This window comes from Chiloscyllium punctatum, chromosome 20 (genome assembly GCF_047496795.1).
Source record: "Chiloscyllium punctatum isolate Juve2018m chromosome 20, sChiPun1.3, whole genome shotgun sequence".
Classification (NCBI taxonomy): Eukaryota; Metazoa; Chordata; class Chondrichthyes; order Orectolobiformes; family Hemiscylliidae; genus Chiloscyllium; species Chiloscyllium punctatum.
In genome coordinates this window covers 8007174-8031482 of record NC_092758.1, presented here as the reverse complement: position 1 = coordinate 8031482, position 24309 = coordinate 8007174, and the positions used below count along the sequence as shown (strand labels likewise).

At 38.6% G+C, this 24309-nt stretch overlaps 2 protein-coding genes across 2 annotated transcripts in view; both read left to right on the top strand.

Annotated features, from left to right (window-relative positions):
- Positions 1-823: 823 nt before the first annotated feature.
- LOC140491850 (protocadherin gamma-C3-like) lies at positions 824-6945 on the top strand. The gene has a single exon (XM_072590258.1). It carries the CDS (start codon positions 1010-1012, stop codon positions 3401-3403), a length of 2394 nt encoding a protein of 797 aa, XP_072446359.1. The 5' UTR covers positions 824-1009; the 3' UTR covers positions 3404-6945.
- Positions 6946-15669: 8724 nt separating this feature from the next.
- The window catches only part of LOC140492298 (uncharacterized), a 32188-nt gene continuing 23548 nt past the window's right edge, over positions 15670-24309 (top strand). Inside the window, exons 1-2 of the mRNA XM_072591250.1 lie at positions 15670-18229; positions 23081-23181. Of these exons, the coding sequence (XP_072447351.1) occupies positions 15850-18229; positions 23081-23181 (2481 nt within the window). The 5' untranslated portion in view covers positions 15670-15849. The remainder of the gene's footprint in view (positions 18230-23080; positions 23182-24309) is intronic.

The window sequence follows — 24309 nt, the reverse complement described above, 5'->3', positions numbered from 1 at the left end:
TTCCTTTATAAACCACGGCTACGATGCTCTACAGCTTCCTCCATGCCTGATAGGCACATACTTATCTAGGACACTCAGAAGCTTTTCCTTGAATATGCTTCACATTTCTAATGTGCCCATCCCCTGCAGTTTCCTTCCCCATCCTATGGTTCCCAAATCTTGCCTAATCGCATCGTAATTGCCTTTCGCCCAGCTGTAACTCTTGCCCAGTGGCATATACCTACCCCTTTCTATCACTAAAGTTAACATAACAGAATTATAATCGCTATCACCAAAGTGCTCACCTACTTCCAAGTCTAATACCTGGCCGGGCTCATTACCCAGTACCAAATCCAATGTGGCTTCGCCCCTTGTGATCAAAGTCAGCAGGAATAGGCGCATTTAGAACGGATACCACGTTCAAAAAAACATTTTTTCCAAGGTATTTCAGTGAATTGAATCAGATAAACTTAATATTTCAGCAACCATGAATTAAATTCTTGAAAAAAAAATTACGAACATCTCTTGCATCATCTCACCTTCTCGAAAGTTTTTTTTAAAAATTGCATTATTTTCAATGATCAATTGCAAACAATAAAAATTAGACAAAATAAATAAAAAGTTTGGGAATAAAGTATTAACTAGATTAAGATTGAATTTTAATTGCGCACCATTAAAAAGACAACCTATTGGTGTTGGAAATCCATGAAAACAGTTCTGCTTTAAGAAAAGCATGATGCAGTTATGGGTCAGAACTCTTTGCGTCGCTGTCTACCAATAAGAAAGCCACACACTGTCAGTGATCTACCTCCTCTTTCTTTTCATACAAAACCCAGCGCAGAACCGACGAGCAACGCAAACGTTGCCCGTATCCGAATCCAGCCTACATTGACATATCAGTTAGTTCGAGATTTCATGTTTATCAATTTAATGTCGACAATTTCCTACACCGGGAAGGATATTTTATTTCACAAGACAACGATATTGGGCGGCATTGCGACAGATTTATATTTAGATCGAACGCGGAACAATGGCGAAAGGGCTCAACCGGCTGTACTATTTTGCATTCCTGACTTGCGTTTCGGATTTAATTTTCTGTCAAATACAATATGTGATCCCTGAAGAACTGGAGCGCGGTGCTTTTGTAGGAAATATTACGGAGGATTTAGGCCTAACCATTGGAGAGATGTCATTTCGCAAATTTCGGCTCGTCTCTGTTGACGGGATGCAGGTATTTAAGGTGAACACGGGGAATGGCGTCTTAGTTGTAAACGAAAGAATCGACAGGGAAATTCTCTGTGGACAAAGCGTGACTTGTTCTGTTTCTCAGGATGTAGCGGTAGAAAATCCTTTGGAAATGCACCGTGTCAATGTGGAAATATTGGATATAAATGATAACTCGCCCAGATTTCCCAAAATGAGATACGCTTTACAAGTATCTGAGGTAACTGCAGCTGGAGCTCTTTTCCCACTCGAGAGTGCGCAAGATGCAGATGTGGGTACCAACGCTGTGAGTAATTATGAAATCAGCACAAACGAGCACTTTAGCCTGAAGACTCGGACGAGAGGCGATGGGAGTGAAATGGCAGAGTTGGTGTTAGAAAACCCCTTAGACCGCGAGCAGCTCTCAAGTTTTCATCTGACACTGACGGCCTTTGACGGTGGAACTCCTCGTAGATCTGGCACTGCAGCAATAATCATCACTGTACTGGATGTTAATGATTATTCCCCAGTATTTGATCATCAGACATACAAAACTAACGCAGTGGAGAATTTACCTAAAGGTGCATTGATTGCAACAATAAATGCTGTTGATTTAGACCAGGGAACAAATGGCGAGGTGAAGTACTATTTAAGCAGCCACGTTTCTCACAGTGTGAGGGAATTGTTCAGTTTGGACCCCGCAACTGGGCAGCTCAGAGTTCAAGGTTCACTAGACTATGAAAAAAAGAAAGTTTACCAACTTGATGTGGAAGCTGTGGATGATGGTACACCCGCATTAGTTGGGCGTGCTGAAATCCTTGTCGAATTAGTTGATGTTAATGATAACGCCCCGGAGTTAAAAATAAACCCGTTATCCATTGAAGTAAGCGAAGATGCTGCAAGAGGGACTGTGATCGCGATAATAAGTGCAACCGATTCTGATTCTGGCGGAAATGGACAAGTGCGGTGTGAGTTGCCACCAAATATCCCATTTAAACTTCAAAAATCTTTGAACGGGCAATACAATTTAATAGTGAGTGACACACTGAATCGCGAATCCTCTCCGCACTATAATATTTCCATTTCTGCCTGGGATGCAGGATCACCACCTCTTTCCGCAAATAAAACTATCCAAGTTTCCGTTTCTGATATCAATGATAATGCACCACTATTTACTCAGGCGGTATATAATGTCTTCCTGATGGAAAACAATGCTCCTGGTACATCAATATTTGATGTTACCGCTTTCGACCCTGACGTGGGCAAGAATAGCGCTGTATCGTATTTTCTATTGGACAGTTTCACACATGAAAGTTCCGCGTCTGGCCGCTTTAGTGTTAACTCGGAAAATGGGCACCTTTACGCGCTACGCTCTTTTGACTATGAAATACAGAAGAAATTTCAGATCAAAGTTCAGGCTCAGGATGGCGGTACTCCCTCACTGACCAGCACTGCTCTCGTAAACGTTATTATCCTGGACCAAAATGACAACGCCCCAGTCATTGTCTCACCTTCAAATTACAGCAGTTCGATTTTGATTGTACCAAAATCTGCACATCCCGGGTACTTGGTGACCAAAGTAATTGCGACAGACGCAGATTCTGGACAGAATGCACGACTTTCTTACCAGCTCATAGAAGCTCCTGATCACAGCATTTTTCATGTGGGACTTACCTCTGGCGAAATTCGAACAACTCGAAATTTTAGGGATCAAGATGCTCTTAGACAGGCGCTTGTAATTTTGGTCAGGGACAATGGGCAGCCGAGTCTCTCTAGTACAGTTTCAATTCTCTTTACATTCCAAAGTAATGTTACTGAAAATACCTTTGAACAAAAAAGCAAACCTCGAAATCCAGAATTATTTTCAGATTTAAATTTTCTGTTGATCATAATTTTAGGATCAACTTCCTGCATATTTTTATTCATAATAATTTTTCTGGTCGTTGTAAAGTGCAAACAAGATAGGAATAGTTACTGTTACGCGTTCAGATTCTGTTGCTACAGACAGAGAAATTCAACGGGTGCCACTTATTGTCGAGACGTCACAAAAGCAAATTTAAATTATCTAGATTCTGCTCAAACTCTGCCAATTCGAGAATCATATAATTACACTGTCTGTCTGTCACCCGAATCCTCTAAGAGTGATTTTTTGTTTTTAAAACCCTCTAACCCGACATTGCCTCTGGATGATATTAATACTCGTGGTACTAGGTATGATTAATTGTGTTAATCTGCACTGTAATTAATTTGCAGTTTGTACCTCTATGAGTACCAAGAAAGAAAGGAATAAAACCTTAGACGTATGTTTTTTTTTAATGGCATGCTTGTAGGTCTTCCGTATTAGTAGAGACAGAGGCAAACCTTGTAGTTTTATTACCTGAAATGCTACTTTAGTATTAAAATTAGAATAGACGCTGAGCTTTTTCGGCAGTTAATCTGTTCAGTATCAATCGAGAACGCTGAGATAACAAATACATTGCAACAAGTAAGTCAATTCAATGGAACATGTTTATTCTTAGTGTTGTAATTCGTTCACTGCTTGTCATTCAACGAATCACGCTAACATAAATACTGTTGGTTTGGAATACTCGTGATATTCTATGAGTTCTTCAACACATTGAGACAAGAAACACATGGTTGGTAACGCATAATTCTGATTAATTATGGAGAATTTTTGAACAAGCAGCAGAAGTAATTATTCAATACCCAACCTTCCCCAGTATTGAATTTCACCAGAATTGATGTGACTGCAGCCTGAAATCTCTATTCCCCACTATTCATAACGTTTCACCACGTTATTTCAGGAGAAACGTTTCACTTTATCCTTTAAAAAGAATCAAAATTCTTCTCCCGCAAATCTTTCAGGAAGATACTTATAAAGACTTATAATGTTTTGCGACACGTAAAAAGTCCTCGTCTCTTTTTAAAGCAGGAAATCCCAGGTTTCTAAATAATCGTCGTTGGTTCTTGAGAATCGTAAACGATAAAACATCCTACACATACCTATTCTACCAAGACTCTTTGGAATCTTATATGGTTCAATCAAGTATCCTCCCCTTCCAAACTCCAATTTATGCAAAATAACGTTTTCAAACTTTATTTTTAAGACATCACTCATGGCAGGCATTAATCCAGTAAACCTTGTCAAGTTTATTGGATTAATTCATTTGCAATCTTCCGGACATAACATGAGCAATACAGTGCACTCCACATCTTGTTCACTGCTGTCCTGTACAAATTAACTATAATCTCACTATTTCTTACAATAAGTAATAACCTGGTAGAAGGTATAAAGTATTGGTCTCGTAACTTGAGGAAAGATGCAACACCATTGGAGGAACTTCAGTGAAGGTTCACTAGAAAAATTCCAGAGATTAAAGGTTAAACGTTTGAGGAGAGATTAAAAATAAAATTAAGCCAGACATCCCAAGTTTCCACACTGTCTGGTAAATGTTAATGTTCTAGCTATACTGCATCGGGGCACAGCAACTTTATTTACTGGGACACAACAACTTCTGGAGTTCATAGATTTGCTACTCTTGCAGATGGGTTGTTCGGCCCACAGTCATGCCAGTTGCATCAACCCAGTTTCACTCTATTCTCAAAAATGAGAAGAATACAAGAAGTTCAAATTCTTCTTAAATTTCAATCAGCACTTCTGTGTTAATTCTGCTTCACAACGTCCATACTAGTATGTTTTTGTTATGCATACAGGGGATGTGGACATCGCTGGTTTTGGAACAATTAGTGTCCATTCATAATTGACCATAGAGTAGTTCCGAGGAAACCCTGTGTGAGTCTGGATATGCGTGCAGGTCAGACCAGGTTAGTTTGCTTCCCGAAAGAACATTAGTGGAACTGATGTGTTTTCCCTCACAACTAGCAATGGTTTCATTGTCTTGTTAAACTCTTCACTTCAGATTCTTAGTTAATGTAAATTCCACTCTCTAACATAGCAGGTCAACCGTGGGTCCCCAGAACATTTCCTGAGTTTCTGTGTCAATAGTCTAGCGATGAGACCACGAGTCCATCTCAACTTTTGTGATAAAGCATACACATTAGAAGTCAAACCAGGATTAGCTGTGATTTTATTATATAGTTGTAAAATGTTGGTCTTGTTAGTATGTTCACATGTACTGTAATGAAACCGTATTGGATGTTAAAGGCTCAAGACTGGGTACCATGATGCACAGCTAAATACCAAATGTAGCAATAATTTGCATTTACGTGGAAGCCTGAACCATATAAAGTGTCCCAAATCAAAACAATAAATCACCAACACCAAGCCGCAGTAGCAGATTGTACTTTTGGTGACTGTGCGCCTTGTGAAAGTGGTTGATTTAAGATGTGTCTTAAAGGGACATGTAAAAGAGGCTGAGAAACTTGTGGAGGGCATTCCAGACGTTAAGGCCAAGGCTAGTAAAAACACTGGCTTCAAATCCAGACGTATTCACATTGAGGATTCTCGAGGGTCTAGAATTATACAAATGAGTTAAAGGTCTGGAGGAGCTTACTGAGGCCAAGAGAGATCAGACGATTTAAATTTATTTCCACCATTTTAAAATAAAGTTAGAATATGTAAATCAAAGAAGCAGATAATGAGAGTCAGTGTAATCCATCACAGAAAGGAGTGATGAAAAGATTTTTTTTTTATGATTTAACACATAAGGAGGTCTGTTTCGCAAATCCGTGCGTTTCTAATGGACAGAGTGGAGAAAGCTGGCAAGGAGAACGTTTGGATGGTTAAGTCTAGAAATAAAAAATGAATTGAGAAGTCTCTTAAAAGCAGAAGAGCACAAGCAAATGTGGTTAATTACATGCTTATCGATGTACAATGTGCAAATGGTTAGTTGTAAGAAAGTCCTCACAGTGTTTTTGAAAGTTCTTGTGAAGGTCAGCCGAGTCACCAAGTGGTAAACTATCTGAACAGTAATGGCAATATTTTAAACCAACAACTTCTGTTTTCTAATTTTCAGCTAGAGGGAGTTTCAGGATATTCTGAATAAGCTGTTTTACAATTTATAGGCAGAAGAACAATCATAACAAAGGATGACAACATAAAATTGTTGTGAATTGTTATGTGGATATAGTTAAGAATTACATGAAGGTGGGCAGTTGGGGATATAAATGTCAACCAAGCAGGAATAAGTAAAACAGTGAATTATAATAAGATTAGATAGATGAGAAATGAACCAGGCAAGTGCAGGTCCAACAAACTGTAGAAACGTAAAAGTTCAATGGAAGAGCAATGTGTAATAAATTCAGGAATAACATGCATACTACGCAATAACTTAATGGGTCGACAGTTGGAACTTGCCACTGTCATATTGGAGATGATCTTGTATTTGACAAGAACGTTTGATATTGTGACAGGCATTGAAACTTGTTTCAAGTTTTACAATAAAGGGTTCGAGGAAAACTTGGACGTGGATTCTCAAGGACACAGCACCTTTAGGCATTGTGAGGCTTAAAGCTGTTTACAAATGGTAGGAGGGATGTGGATTTGATAATGGTGGCATTAATTAGTAACGATGGTTTTGTTAACTGTTTAGAGATATGTTAATAATGTCAACATTGAAGGATACGGAGTGAAATTCATCACTGCTAAAGAATGTACATATTATGGCAGTATTGATCACACAATAATTTTGATAGAAAGTGAAAGAACTGGTTATGCAATATTAGCGAGCAGAAGTACCCATAGTACAATAAAATAGAACATAGAACATAGAACATAGAACATAGAACATAGAACAATACAGCATAGAACAGGCCCTTCGGCCCACGATGTTGTGCCGAACTTCTATCCTAGATTAAGCACCCATCCATGTACCTATCTAAATGCCGCTTAAAGGTCGCCAATGAATCTGACTCTACCACTCCCACGGGCAGCGCATTCCATGCCCCCACCACTCTCTGGGTGAAGAACCCACCCCTGACATCTCCCCTATACCTTCCACCCTTCACCTTAAATTTATGTCCCCTTGTAACACTCTGTTGTACCCGGGGAAAAAGTTTCTGACTGTCTACTCTATCTATTCCTCTGATCATCTTATAAACCTCTATCAAGTCACCCCTCATCCTTCGCCGTTCCAACGAGAAAAGGCCGAGAACTCTCAACCTATCCTCGTACGACCTACTCTCCATTCCAGGCAACATCCTGGTAAATCTTCTCTGCACCCTCTCCAAAGCTTCCACATCTTTCCTAAAGTGAGGCGACCAGAACTGCACACAGTACTCCAAATGTGGCCTAACCAAAGTCCTGTACAGCTGCAACATCACCTCACGACTCTTGAATTCAATCCCTCTGCTAATGAACGATAATACTCCATAGGCCTTCTTACAAACTCTATCCACCTGAGTGGCAACCTTCAAAGATCTATGTACAAATATACAAAATATTGATAGAAAGTGACAGAAATGCTTGTGTATCACTAGAGAGGAGAATCACCCATAATACAACAAAATATTGTTTTCTTTTGTCGAGATTCTGAATTCATTACATCCCCCTGATACAATTAAAATGCATCGTGACCTGGCAGCATGTTAACAAAAGGCCGAGGAGTAGCACAGAGAGTTTGGCATTTCGTGCCTGTTCATAGTTTCAATAATACCATTGCTCATGTGATTCTTATCTCAATTTTATTTTGCTGTTATGTGCAATAATCTATCGCTACTTGTTTATGAAAAATCTATAGCGCTCAAGTTTGAAGTATTTTGATGTCTCAATAACCTTCTCTATAACAGATGTTGTGCCAGCTGATGTATTGGTTACTGCGTTCTGTCTGCCTCCATTTTCAACGTAACTATTTTCTAATCTAACAGAACCTGAATATAGACAAATTGGAAAAAATAAAACCAACGAATTAACGATCTTAGTAGAGAATTTCTTATGAGACTATTTCACGAATCACTACTTTAATAATGAAATGAACTAATGAAGTAAAATGTCCTTGCTCTTATTTCTATTCCCGTCATAACAAGCAACAATTTCCCTTTACCCTTCACCACTTGCTTTACTTGCAAGCTAATTCAAGCTCATACCTACCTTCACCAGAACACCTAGATTTCTCTGTCCGTTTAAATTCGATAGCTCCTCTTCAGTGAAATTGTGCACTGATTCTTGGGTTTTCCTGTAAATTTGACTTATGCCCGTTATGACACGTTACACTCATGCTGCTAATTATTTGCCTATTCATTTGTTTATGTTCCATTGCAAATTGTGTACATCACCGTGTCAACAGGCATTCTTACTTTTTCCAGTGTCATTCGCAAGTTTAGCTGCATTCATTCCATTGGTAAAAGCCAAGACTGTGCTATGGATGGTAAGCATTATTTACAATCAGACAACCTGAAAAACATCTTTCATTCTCATTCTCTGCGCCATGCTTTCAAATCAATCTCTTATCCATTTTACCATTCACTCGTGTGTGGGTAACGTTTTGAACGATTCTGTTACATCAGTGTTTTCGAAGTCACTACAACCCTTCCAAAATCGAAGGAACTTTGACGCATTACAAGTATTGTAAAAGATTTTGAACTTACGTCATTACCGTTACTGAATCTTGGACTGAATTTAAATGTGACACAGATTGATACTGGTCATTCCTTTGAAGTTTCGAAAATGTTTCGAAAATCTGAAACCATTTTTCAACCGTGAGCTTTATCCTATATTGCTCAAAGGTACTTATTATTGGACCACTATGATATTTGCGTATTTTTCCTTATGACCGGCAATGTTAACTCAAGAGTGCCATCGGCTTTGTTTTTTCTCACTTCAGAAGGGTCAGAAATTGAATTCAGGAGAAGATTTTTCAGATCAGTGGAGAAAACTGCAGAGCTGAATTCAGAAGCAGATTCTGGTTTCCTCTAGTAATTCAACTAAGAAAGCCTGATACCTCAGCAAAAGTGTTTTTTTTAAAGCTTCCAGGCAAGATGAATTTGGATAGAGGTTGGCAACTACGAGCTATGCAAAGTTGAGGCGCTCATATTTCTCAACCTTTTATGTCAGCAGACTCGAAAAGGAATCAACAAACGGTGTCAACAAGTGACGTAACGACTAAAACAATTGAGATAGGTTTGTACTTCCCTGGGTTTAAATTCTTCTAATGGATAATGTTGGAAATCAGATTGAAATTTTGTTTTCATGTTTCTATTAATTTTTAAAAATTGGAATACAAGCATATCGAATATTGTTTGCATGCTTTATTACTTGGGAGCAATACAAATATTTTCTCGTATTAAAGCGCATCTTCAGACTTGTTTGACCAAGTTCCATTATATTAATTATAAACGTAAACGATCTGTCAGGCCAAGCTTGATTGTAACAATACAGCAGCTGAGATGAAAACGCAACCGATCGGCCCTCTATTTTGCCTGGTGAAGCTATAAATAAATGCTCATCAAACGTTTGAAGCAGGATTAAATAGCTAGAGCTAAGCGATTACAAATCAGATTAGATTTTTTTTTGCAATCCGTTCAAATCTAGTCATTAATGATGGACAATTACGGAACTAAGGGGAGAAGTACGCTTCACAAATATACCCAAGTTTGACCGTCAAGGACCCCAGACCACAAGTGGAAATATTAAAGCTGAAGTTATTGCAATCATCTTCAGCCTGAAGCGAACGAAGTGATTCAACCATCTTCGCCTTCTCTAAGGGATCTGAGATCTTTTGTTCCAGCACTCTCCTTTGCCCAATTGAGTGTTTACCATTACTGCAACAGTTATGTGTCACCTCGCCAAAAGTGTGGAAAATTGCCAAGATATATTCCACAAAGAGCAGGAAAAAATTAATTCAGCAGCCAATGGCCATTCAGCAATTCTCGATCACCAATGTTATCCTCAGCAGTTCAATGAAGTGTCAGTTGCGCAGTAGCAATCTGCTCAACTGTGCTTAATTCGATGTAAAGGATGGAGACTGACCTGATTACAGGCTTAGTGAAAAAAAATGAATTCAGGAGAGAGTTCAAAAAGTGTTCTCTTGAATAAAGTTAGTATGTTATTGTATTGATTGCAAATTACCTCGAATAGTTAAATAGGAGAGGAATAAGGGAAAACACTCCACTGTTAGACTTCGGCTGGAGGATTGTGTACAGTTGTGGATACGACATTATAGGAAAACTCTGAATGCATTGTCGAGAGTCGATGAAGTGCAGAATGGTTTCAGGAATGAAAACTTCAGTTACGATGATAGTTTGAACAACTTGAGACTGTTCTGACACGAAGCCTTGTGCAGATTTAGTAGAGCTTTTACAAATCATGAACGGGTTGAATAGAGTTAATAGGTAAAAGTTGATCCTGCGCCTGAAAGGAACGAGGAGAGAGAAAATATTTACATGCGTTTTCACTTCGCGTGTAGATCGAAGGATATCCTCAGTCTGGAAATGTGGCAGATAGAATCATTTGAGACATTCAAGAATGCATTTGAATTATTTGAATATTGATAATGTGTAATGATGTGGATGGACGTAGTAGAAAGTAGGAAATTGTCACAAAGCAATGATGCTCATTTGACCAGCCAGTGCAGACACAATGGGTCACGTATGTGCAGTTTGTGCTCAACCAATTTGTGATTTTGTGTTATGGTCATTCTTAACAAAAAGGAAATTTTCAATAATAGTTTCGTGACAATAATTTCAGCCTTAAACTTAAGCCATAAGTATTCATCAGGATAATGTCCTCGCATCAACCAATTCTTCCAAGCATTGCCAAAATTTAATGACTGGGATATAGAAGTTTTTTTTTCATTTCGTTTGAATGACCATCTGAGTATTGGTGATTCAAAGGTGATAGTTAGGGCAAGTGCGGTATTTGCATCACTATCAGAGGCAGTATGAGGGGTATGACGAGGTGAACAATTCATCTTAAATGTACATAAACTAGTGCGAGAAGCCGACAGAAAGTGTTTCAGGAAGTGAAGGAAAGAACCTGGTCAAACACACACTGAGTTTGAAAGGGTCAGTCAAAGTAACTTTGATAGGTAGATGAGGCATTAAAAATAGATCAGAAATACGACAAACTTAAAGTAACTGTTATTTTGAAGAGGTTCAAAATGCACTTTCTGATAGACTGAGAATTCATATAGAGGATCAGAGTTAAGACTGTAAAATTAGCAGCTGAAATGGCAGGCGGTTCATAAATCAAAGTTTGGCTTCTGACATCAATTTCAATCAATGAGAATAGAAATTGGGCAGCAAGATACATTATTGTTGCCTCTATCATTTTATTACAAATTGCAAGCAGTCATTCAGTACTCACCGCTTGAATCGAAAAACAAATCTCTAATTTTGGCACTCTGGATTAAATGCCGAATGGTGTAGGGGTGGGACCATTCGAGTCAGTTGATGCCAGAAAGCATGGCTGCGATGGAAGTCGGAGAAATAACTATTGGTGTCTTGAATACAGTCACATTACTGAGGACGAAGCGTTAGAGGTCTTAAAAAGCATAATGGTGGATAAATCTTTGGGACTGATCAGATGTGTCCCACGATAAGGTGGGAAGCTAGCAAGTAAATTGTGGGGCCTTTGCAAAGGCATTTGTATCATCTATAGCCACTGGAGAGGTGCCGGAGGATTTCAGATTGGCTAACGTTGTGGTTTTAGTTCAGGAAGGCTTTATGAGAATCCTGGGATTATAGACAAATGAGTCTGACATCCGGAATGAGTAATTTGTTGAAGGGGATTGTGCGACGTAAGATTCACATGCACTGTTTTCGATTGAGGCTTTTGAAGATGTAATCAAAAACATTGATGAGGCAAGAACAATAGAAGTTTTTTGCATGGACTTCAGAAAAGCCTTTGACAAGGGCCTGCCCAATGGAGTACTTAGTAAACTTAGATTACTTGCGATTTAGAGAGAGATTGTCAACTGGGACAACATTAGCTGGATGGTAGGAGACAGAAGATGGTGGCACTGGGTTGTTTTTCGGACGAGAGCTTGTGACCATTGGTGCTCCACAGGGATTTTTGCTGAATCCAGTCTTTTATTCAAACGATCTGAGTGATGATATTGGAGACGTGGTTAGTAAGTTTGCAGATGACACTAAAGTTGGTGGCATACTCGACAGTAAAGAAGGTTACCAAAAATTAGAATAGGATGTTGATTAATCGGGCAAATAGGCTGAGGAGTGGCAGCTGGAATTTAATTTGGACAATTGTGACGTATTTTGGTAAAATGAGGGACAGGACTTTTACAGTTAATGATATCGCCCTGATAATGTTGTGGAACAGAAATACCTCAGGGTTTCAGGTGGATAGTTCTTTGAAAGTTGCATCACAGGTAGACAAGGTGTTTAAAAAGGCGTTTAGAACACTTACCTTCCTTGTTCAGATTATTGAGCATAGGAGGTGAGACGTTAGAATGAGGTTGTACAGGACGTTGAGGAGGCCACTTTTAGAGTACTCTTCACAGTTCTGGACACCCGGCTGTAGGAAGGATACATTAAATAGGCGCGCATTCAGAAAAGATTTACCAGATTGTTGCTCGGCCTGGAGGATTTGAGTTATATGGAGAAACTGGACCGGCTAGGGCTTTTTTCAGTGGATTGCAGGACGATGTTGAATAACAAGCTAGAATTTCATAAAATCATGAGGGGCACAGATATGATGAATAGCAAGGACATTTTACTGAGGGTGGATGAGGTCAAACTTGCTGGCATATTTTTAACATGAGAGGAGCAAGATTTAAAAGGGACAGGAGGGGTATTCTTTCACACATAAGTTGGTTCATGTGTGGAATGAACTGCCAGAAAAAGTCGCCCATGCAGGTACAGTTGCAACATTTAAAAGGCATTGAGACACCTGCACAAATCGGAAAGGTTTAGAGCGATATGGGCCAAATGCTCCAAAGTGGGACTCGTATAATTTGGGAACCGAGGTGGACGAGTTGGACCGAAGAGTGTCTTTCTGTCGTGTATGAGTCCATGACTCAATGATTCTATGACATGACAATTTTGTAAAAGGAACATTGATAACTTCAAATTTCAACAAATAACACGTGGACAGAAATTGCGATAATTGCACGATTAAAAAACAACCAAGAACATTTGTTTCAAAATGTCAACTGATTACTTGGGATTGAATCATCTCTAGAAAACTTCAAAAGGAAATGTTCCAACTGCATAGCATGATTTCATGGGTCGTTCTGAAAGTTGTAACACCTTCAGGAAGCTGCGGTCTGTGTCATGTATGGCGATTTCTGGTGTAAATTCGCAGCATGAGAGAAGATGCGATTTATAATCATGTATTTTCATCTGAAAAATGCTAATTTTCGTTACAGTGTATCACAGACGACCATTCTCCATCAATTGCTTCATTTAAAGGAGGATTGTCTCTCAATTTGAACTGTTGGTTTGTCGTTCTGGATAATGCACAGTTTAAAAGAAATGAGAATATACCGGTTTATTTGCGAGCGTTTTCATGATTATTAAGAAAAGACTCAGTCAGAGGAAGGAGAAGACCAAAATGATGGTGAATAATGCGACTCGCCAAGGCTCAAAGGCCTCTTTCTGAAGGTCTCTAGCCATTCGGCTGAGCGTCAGTAAATCAATTGGGCGAAATAAACTACGATGCCTGCAAAGCCTGACGATAACTCTGTCGTTTCCTTGGCGGAAGTTCACTTTTTTTTTAGGTAGCAGCCATCGAGGGCTACTCATTAAGCCAGATGGCTGGGCTACCTATGAACACTGTGCAAAGAGGAGGTACCAAGTATGCTGTTCCTTCTGCAGTTGTCTATGTGATTGTTGCAGCGAACATCATGGGCAACTGCCTGATAAAGTGGGCATGCCCTGCACCCTACCTGCTCTCTCGCTCGATATCTCCTACACGTTGTAGTCATGAACATGTTGAATTCATAAAGTAACTTGATACAGGTTGTTACTTCAACAATCAATGGGAAATGTGCATGAAGTTTAAGGAGACACACAAGTTTAAAATTTTAATTTAAAACAAGAATCAATTGAAACATCTGAGGTGATTCTAATTTGTATAAAATAGTAAAGATTGTTTTGGAAGTAAATTATTTCGTCTCTAACTGAATCTGTCAGGCCAATGACACTGCTGTGGTGAATACAAAACAAGACCTTAAAAATGTTGTTGCCATATTTGGATTTGAAATAATTTTAAACACAGGAATACAATCAAGTATAATGTAAAATAGTAACATCTGAGAAAATTGTACGTATTTTTAAAAGATAGAACAGACAAGTAGACTTTGGCTGTATTTAGATCCATACAGTAATGCTTGCATTATGTTTTACAAATGCTTCAAATTACATTTTTTTTGTGGCAGTAAGTTTTCTCCAGAGCTCCTCAAACGATTTAAATAGAAATTAGTCTAATAGCTGACTTATAATAAAAAAAACACAGGAAAATGATACAACATTGGATGAGAATAACCCACGTTACATATGTTGAAATGGAATATGCCAAATTAGAGGAATGTATAGGTGAAATTAATCGATTGGTAGCTTTGGAAATATCTTGGGCTGTACCCGTGGTTTTGTGTTAAATAGTAAACTGACTTTCCCACCACAGGAAACATCAAGACCAACCAGTGAGGATGTTCATGGTCTTTTTTCCGATATTTATCGTTCAATAAGATCAGCAGAATGTCACTAATGCATGCATAATCTTGTATAAATGTACTAAAGTGTCCCGCCACAGCTAACATACCAAACTTCAGGGAATACTCGGTGAGAATGCTCTGAGGTATGTGCATCTACTTGACAGAATGGTTATTGAGGCCTAAAGAGCAATGATATATGCTTAAATTATTATGGTATTGACGCATAACCCAAAGAGAAACTGATTTTACATTGAAGTATTATTGGTGTGAGAGTATTAAGATAAATGTGAAGTAATTAGAATATTGGATTGGACAATTACAGATGAAGAGGTCTGAACAGAAAGACTTTGATATGTTATCAATTTTAATTACGAATGCAACAAAATAATCATAATCCAACGCACAAAAAATTACTTCACAGCCAATAAAGATGTGCAGCTGCAAAATTATCAAATTCAGCAGAAATAGGCGGATTTAGAACGGATAGCGCATTCAAGAAAACATTTCCCCAAGTTATTTCAGTGAATTGAATCAGATTAAGTTAATGTTTCAGCAACCATGAATTAAAATATTGAAAAACGTTACGAATGTCCCGTGCACCATTTCACCTTCCTGCAAGTTTTTTTTAAAAATGACGTTATTTTCAAAGACCAATTGCAAGCAATAAAAGTTCGCCAAAACAAATAAAAAGTTTGGTAATAAAGTATTAAACAGTTTAAGATTGCAATTTTAATTGCGCACCATTAAATAGACAACCTATTGGTGTTGGAAATCCATGAAAACAGTTCTGCTTTAAGAAAAGCTTGATGCAGTAATGAGTAAGAACTCTTTGCGTCGCTGTCTACCAATAAGAAAGCCACACACTGTCAGTGATCTACCTCCTCCTTCTTTTCATACAAAACCCAGCGCAGAACCGACGAGCAACGCAAACGTTGCCCGTTTCCGAACCAGCCTGCATTGGATGATCGCTCAGTTCGTGATTTCACGTTTATCATTTTAATGACGAGAATTTCCTTCACCGGGAAGGATATTTTATTTCACAAGACAACGATATTGAGCGGCATTTTGGCAGATTTATAATTAGATCGAACGCGGAACAATGGCGAAAGGGCTCCACCGGCTGTACTACTTTGCATTCCTGACTTGCGTTTCGGATTTAATTTTCTGTCAAATACAATACGTGATCCCCGAAGAAATGGAGCGCGGTGATTTTGTAGGGAATATTGCGGAGGATTTAGGCCTAACCATTGGAGAGATGTCATTTCGCAAATTTCGGCTCGTCTCTGATGACGGAATGCCGCTATTTAAGGTGAACAAGGGGAATGGCATTTTAGTTGTAAACGAGAGAATCGACAGGGAAATTCTCTGTGGACGAATTGTGAGTTGTTCTGTTTCTCAGGATGTAGCGGTAGAAAATCCTTTGGAAATGCACCGTGTCAAAGTGGAGATATTGGATATAAATGATAACTCGCCCAAGTTTCCGAAAATGAGATACGCTTTACAAGTATCTGAGGTAACTGCAGTAGGATCTCTTTTCCTACTGGAGAGTGCGCAAGATGCAGATGTGGGTACCAACGCTGTGAGTAGTTATGAAATCAGCACAAACGAGCACTTTAACCTGAAGACTCGGACGAGAGGCGATGGGAGTAAAATGGCAGAGCTGGTGTTAGAAAACCCCTTAGACCGCGAGCAGCTCTCAAGTTTTCATCTGACACTGACGGCCTTTGACGGTGGAACTCCTCGTAGATCCGGTACTGCAGAAATAATCATCAGTGTACTGGATGTTAATGATTGTGCCCCAGTATTTGATCATCAGACATACAAAACTAAAACATTGGAGAATTTACCTAAAGGTTCATTAATTACAACAATAAATGCTGTTGATTTAGACCAGGGAACAAATGGCGAGGTGAAGTACTATTTAAGCAGCCACGTTTCTCACAGTGTGAGGGAATTGTTCAGTTTGGACCCCGCAACTGGGCAGATCAGAGTTCAAGGTTCACTAGACTATGAAGAAGAAGAGGCTTACCAACTTGATGTGGAAGCTGTAGATAATGGTACACCCGCATTAGTTGGGCGTGCTGAAATTCTTGTCGAAGTAGTTGATGTTAATGATAACGCCCCGGTGTTAAAAATAAACCCGTTATCCATTGAAGTAAGCGAAGATGCTGCAAGAGGGACTGTGATCGCGATAATAAGTGCAACCGATTCTGATTCTGGCGGAAATGGACAAGTGCGGTGTGAGTTGCCACCAAATATCCCATTTAAACTTCAAAAATCTTTGAACGGGCAGTACAATTTAATAGTGAGTGACACACTGAATCGCGAATCCTCTCCGCAATACAACATTTCCATTTCTGCCTGGGATGCAGGATCACCACCTCTTTCCACAAATAAAACTATCCAAGTTTCCGTTTCTGATATCAATGATAATGCACCACAATTTACGCAGGCGGTATTTAATGTGTTCCTGATGGAAAACAATGCTCCTGGTACATCAATATTTGAAGTTACCGCTTTCGACCCTGACATGGGGAAGAATAGCGCTGTATCGTATTTCCTATTGGACAGTTTCACACATGAAAGCTCCGCGTCTGGCCACTTCAGTGTTAACTCGGGAAATGGGCACCTTTACGCGCTACGCTCTTTTGACTATGAAATACAGAAGAAATTTCAGATCAAAGTTCAGGCTCAAGATGATGGTACTCCCTCACTGACCAGCACTGCTCTCGTAAACGTTATTATCCTGGACCAAAATGACAACGCCCCAGTCATTGTCTCACCTTCAAATTACAGCAGTTCGATTTTGATTGTACCAAAATCTGCGCATCCCGGATACTTGGTGACCAAAGTAATTGCGACAGACGCAGATTCTGGACAGAATGCACGACTTTCTTACCAGCTCATAGAAGCTACTGATCACAGCATTTTTCATGTGGGACTTACCTCTGGCGAAATTCGAACAACTCGAAATTTTAGGGATCAAGATGCTCTTAGACAGGCGCTTGTAATTTTGGTCAGGGACAATGGGCAGCCGAGTCTCTCTAGTGCAGTTTCAATTCTCTTTACAATCCAAAGTAATGTTACTGAAAATACCTTTGAACAAAAAAGCAAACCTCGAAATCCAGAATTATTTTCAAATTTAAATTTTCTGTTGATCATAATTTTAGGATCAACTTCCTGCATATTTTTATTCATAATAATTTTTCTGGTCGTTGTGAAGTGCAAACAAGATAGGAATAATTACTGTTACGCGTTCAGATTCTGTTGCTACAGACAGAGACATTTAACGGCTGCCTCTCATTGTCGAGACGTCACAAAAGCAAATTTAAATTATCTAGATTCTGCTCAAACTCTGCCAATTCGAGAATCATATAATTACACTGTCTGTCTGTCACCCGAATCCTCTAAGAGTGATTTTTTGTTTTTAAAACCCTGTAACCCGACACTGCCACTGGATGATATTAATGCTCGTGGCACATAGGTTAGCACACAGTGCTAACCACTGTGCCACCGTGCCACCCATACAGCTATGTGGTGGTTTGTACAGCTATGAGTATCCAAGAAAAAAAAGGAATAAAACCTTAGACGTATGTTTTTTTTTAATGAAATGCTTGCAGGTGTTACGTATTACTAGAGACAATCGCAAATCTTGTAGATGTATTATCTGAGATGCTGCTTTGGTGTTAAAATTAGAATAGACGCTGAGCTTTTTCGGTAGTTAAACTGTTCAGTATCAATCGAGAACGCTGAGATAACAAATATATTGCAACGAGCAAATCAATGGAATGGAACATGTTTATTCTCAGTGTTGTAATACGTTCACTGCTTGTCACTCAACGAATCACGCTAACATAAATAACGTTGGTTTGGAATAATCGTGATATTATTTGAATTCTTCAATACATTGAGACAAGAAACATATGGTTGATAACGCATAATTCTGATTAATTTTGGAGAGCTTTCGACCAAGCAGCAGAAGTAGTTATTCAAAACCCAACCTTCGCCAGTATTGAATTTCATCAGAATTGATGTGATTGCAGCCTGACGTTTCTATTCTCCACTATTCATGATAACGTTTCACCACGTTATTTCAGGAGAAACGTTTCACTTGTCCTTTAAAAAGAATCAAAGATTGTTCTCCCTCAAACCTTCCAGGAAGGTAATTATAAAGACTTACAATGCTGTGCGACACATTAAAAGAGATCGTCTTTTTTACACAGGAAATCCAAGATTTCTAAATAATCATAGTTGGTTCTTGAATACCGTAAACAATAAGACATCCTCCACATATCTACCCTATTCAGACTCCTCCTCTTGCAAATATCAATTTATGCAAAATAGCGGTTTCAATTTTTATTTGTAAAACATCCATTCATGGCAGGCATTAATCTAGTAAACTTTCTCAGAATTGCATCAATATATTTGCATACTTCCTGACATAACATGATCAATACTGTGCACAACACACCAGATCTTGTTCACTGCTGTCCTGTATAAAATAAGCGTAATCTTACCACTTGCAATAAGTAGTAACATGGTATAAGGTAAAATGTATTGGTCTCGTAACTTGAGGAAAGATGCAAAACCATTGCAGGAATTTCAGTGAAGGTTCACTGGAATTATTCCAGAGATGAAAGGCTAACCTTTTTTGGAGAGATTAAAAATACAATTAAGTCTTTCATCCCTAATTTCCAAACTGTCAGGTAAATGGCAATGTTCTATCTTTACTGCATCGGGCACAGTAACTTTATTGACTCGGACACAACAACTTCTGGAGTTTATAGATGTGCAACTCTTGCAGGAAGTTTGTTCGGCCTACCGTCTTGCCAAATGCATCAACCTAGTTTCACTCTATTCTCAAAAAGTTCAAGTTCTTCTTAAATTTCAATCAGCACTTCGGCGTTAATTCTGCTTCACATTGTCCATACTTGTATGTTTTTGTTTTGCATACATGGAATGTTGACATCGCTGGCTTTGCAACAATTATTGTCCATTCATAATTGGCCGTAGCGCAGTTCCGAGGAGACCATTTTGTGAGTCTGGAGTTGCCTGCAGGCCAAACCAGGTTAGCTGACAGTTTGCTTGGCGAAAGAACATTAGTGGAACCGATGTGTTTTCCCTCACAACTAGCAATGGTTTCATTGTCTTATTAATCTCTTCACATTCTTAGTTAATGTAAATTCAACCATCTAACATAGCAGGTCAACCGTGCGTCCCCAGAACATTTCCTGAGTTTCTGTGTCATTAGTCTAGCGATGAGACCATGAGTCCATCTCAAGTTTTGTGGAAAAGCAGATACATGTGATGTCAAAACATGATTAGCTGTGATTTTATCATTTGGTTGCAAAAGTTTGTTCTTGTTAGTATATTCACATGTACTGTAAGGAAACCTAATGGATGTGAAAGGCTCAAGACTGAGCACCACAATGCATAGCAAAACAACAAAAGATAGCAACAATTTGCATTTACATGGAAGCCTGAAAAATTTAAAGTGTCCCAAAACAAAACAAAAAACAATCACCAACACCAAGCCGTAGTAGCAGATTGTACTTTTGGTGACTGTGCGCCTTGGGAAAGGGGTTGATTTAAGGTATGTCTTAAAGGGGCATAAAACAGAGGCTGAGAAATTTGGGGAGGGCATTCTAGACGGTAGGGCCAATGTAAGTGAAAACACTGGCTTCAAATCCAGAGATATTTACATTGAGGATTCTTGAGGGTCCAGAAGTATACAAATGAGTTAAAAGTCTGGAGGAGCTTACTGTGGCCAAGAAAGATGAGACGATTTAAATTTAATTCCACCATTTGAAAATAAATTTAGAATACGTGAAGCAGATAATGCGTGTCAGTGTAGTCCATCATAGACAGGAGTGATGAAAAGATTTTTTTTATGATTTAGCACATAGAAAGATCTGTTTCACAAATCCTTGCGTTTCTAATGGGCAGATTGTAGAAAGTTGGCCAGGAGAACGCTTGAATTGTTAAGTCGAGAAATACAAGATGAATTCCGAACTCTCTTAGAAGCAGAAGAGCACAAGCAAGTGTGGTTAATTACATGCTAATGGACGTACAATGTGCAAATGGTTAGTTGTAGGAAAGTCCTCACTGTGTTATTAAAATATGTTCAGCCGTGTCACCAAGTGGTAAACTATCTGAGTAGTAATGGCAACATTTTAATCAACGACTTCTATTTTCAGCTAGAGGGAGTTTCAGGATATTCTCGTTTGGAAGGTGAATAAGCTGTTTTACAATTTATAAGCAGAAAAACAATCATAACAAATGATGATAACTTAGAATTGTTGTGAAGGGCAGCATGTGGATAAAAATAGAAATATACCAGGGTGGGCAGTTGGGATATCAATGTCAACCAAGCAGGAATAACTAAAGCAGAGATTTATGATAAGACAAGATACGTGAGAAAAGAACCAGAGAAGTGCAGGTCCAACAAACTGTCCAACAAACGTTGTCTAAGGTCAATGGAAGATCAATGTGTAATCAATTCAGGAATAGCATGTATACTACTCAATAAGTCAATGCGTAGACAACTGGAACTTGCCACTGTCATACTGGAGATGATCTTGTATTTGACTACAACGTTTGTGACAGTCATGGAAGCTTGTTTCAAGTTTTACAATAAAGAGTTCCAGGAAAACTGGACATGTATTCTGAAGGACAGAGCGCTTTTAGGAATTGTGGGGCTTCAAGCTGTTTGCAAATGGTAGGAGGGATGTGGATTTGATAATGGTGGCATTGATTAGCAACGATGGGTTTGTTAACTGTTTGGGGATCTGTTAATAATGTCAACGTTGAAGGATATGGACTAAGACTCATCACTGCTAAATAATGTACATATTATGGCAGTATTGATCACAGAATAATTTTGATAGCAAGTGAAAGACATGCTTACAAAATACCTGTGAACAGAAGTACCCATAATACAATAAAATATTGATAGAAAGTGAAAGAAATGCTTATGTAATACGAGAGAGGAGAAGCACCCATAATACAATAAAACATTGTTTTCTTTCGTCGAGATTCTGAATTCATTACATCCCACTGATACAATTAAAATGCATCATGACCTGGCAGCATGTTTACAAAAGGCTGAGGAGTAGCACAGGCAGTTTGGCATTTCGTGCCTGTTCTTCTTTTCAATAATTCAATCGCTAATGTGGTTCTTATCTCGACTTTATTTTGCTGTTGTATGGAATAATCTATCGCTACTTGTGTATGAGAAACCTATCGCACTCACGTTTGAAGTATTTTAATGTCTCAATAACCTCCTCTACAACAGATGTTGTGTCCGCTGATGTATTCGTTGCTGCGTTCTGTCTGCCTCCATTTTGAACGTAACTATTTTCCAATGTAACTGAACTTGAATATAAACAATTTGGAATAAATAAAACCAACGAATTTACGATCTTAGTAGAGAGGTCCTTATGATTCTATTTCACGAATCATTGCTTTAATAATGAAATGAACTAATGGAGTAAAATGTCCTTCCTCTTATTTCTATTCTCGTAATAACAAGCAACAACTTCCCTTTACCCTTCACCACTTGCTTTTCTTGCAAACTAACTCAATCTCATGCCCACCTGTACCAGAACACCTAGATTCCTCTGTCCGTTAAAATTCGATAACTCTTAAAAGAAAGTGTGCACTGATTCTTGAGTCTTCCTGTAAATTTGACTTATGCTCGTTATGACACGTTATACTCATTCCGCTAATTATTTGCCTATTCATTTGTTTATGTTCCTTTACAAATGTTGTGCATCACCTTATCAACAGGCATTCTTATTTTTTCCAGTGTCATTCGCAAATTTAGCTGCATTTATTCCATTGTCAAAAGCTACGGATTGTAAGCATTATTTACAGCCAGACAACGTGAAAAAACAGCTTCATCTTCATTTTCTGCGCCATGCTTTCAAATCAATCCCTTATCCATTTTATCCATTTTACCACTCGTGTGTGGTCAACGTTTTGAACAATTCTGTTGTATCAGTGTTTTCGAAGTCACTGTAACCCTTTCAAAATCGAAGGAACTTTGACGCGTTTCAAGAATTGTAAAAGGTTTTGAACTTGCATCGTTACCGTTAATGAACCTTGGACTGAGTTTAAACGTGACACAGATTGATACCGGTCATTCCTTTGAAGTTTCGAATATGTCGGTATGAAACCATTCTGTAAGCGTGAGCTGTATCCTATATTGCTCAAAGGTAATTTTTGGTGAACCCCTATGTTATTGGTCAAAAGATATTTGCGTATTTTCCTTTATAACAAACAATGCTAAGACAAGAATGCCACCAGCTTTGTTTTTTTTTTCACTTCAGAAGGGTCAGAGATTGAGTTCAGTAGGCGATTTTTCAGATCAGTGGAGAAAACAGCAGACCTGAATTCAGAAGCAGATTCTGGTTTCCTCTCGGTATTCAAGGTAGTTGAAAAATGCCAGATACCTCAGCAGAAGTGTTTATTTTCTAGTTTCCAGGCGAGGTGAATTTGGATAGAGGTTGGCAACGATTAGCTATGCAAAGTTGAGGCGCTCATATTTCTCAACCTTTCATGTCAGCAGACTAGAAAAGGAATCAACAAACGGTGTCAACAAGTGACGTAACGACTAAAACAATTGAGATAGGTTTGTACTTCCCTGGGTTTAAATTCTTCGAATGGATAATGTTGGCAATTAGACTGAAATTTTGTTTTCATGTTTCTGGTAATGCTTTTTAAAACATTTTAATACGAACATATACATATATATTGTTTGCATGCTTTATTACTTGTTAAAGAGCATCTTCAGACTTGTTTGACCAAGTTCCATTATATTAATTATAAAGGTAAACGATGTATCAAGCCAAGCTTGATTACAGAATAGAACAATACAGCAGCTGAGATGAAAACTCAACCGATAGGTTTTCTATTTTGCCTGGTGAAGCTTTAAATAAATGCTCATCAAACTTTTGAAGCAGGTTTAAACAGCTCGATCTAACTGATTACCAGTCAGATTAGTTTTTTTTTGCACTCCCTTCAAATCTAGTCATTAATGATGATGGACAATTAAGAAACTAAAGTAACTAAAGAAACAAACTATGCTTCACAAGTTTGACCGTCACAGAGCCCAGACCTCAAGTAGAAATATTAAAGCTGAAGTATTTGCAATCATCTTCAGCCTGACATGCCCTCTTTCGCAGGGTCTTACCCATGATGGGAGTAAGAAGTTTCGCCAGTGATTCCAGCAAGCATGGTGCAGTTAAAATTGATGATTATTCTGACTTACAGTTAATACAACGCTGTTGTGTAATGTCAGGCATGACAGAAGTAATTCAAAGTGATTCATCCATCTTGGCCTCCTCTGAGGGATCTGAAGTCTTTTATTCCAGCACTCGCCTTGCCCAATGTCGTGTTTTCCATTTCAGCAGCAGTTGCTTGTCACCTCTCCAAAAGTGTGGAAAATTGCCAAGATAAAATCCATAAAGAGCAGGAAAAAATTAATTCAGCAGCTAATGGCTATTCAGCAATTTTAGATCACCAATGAGCAGATGGATGTTACCCTCAGCAGTTCAAT

Coding starts and splice junctions, on each gene's coding strand:
- LOC140491850 (XM_072590258.1), top strand. CDS start 1,010: ATGGCGAAAGGGCTCAACCGGCTGTACTATTTTGCATTCCTGACTTGC.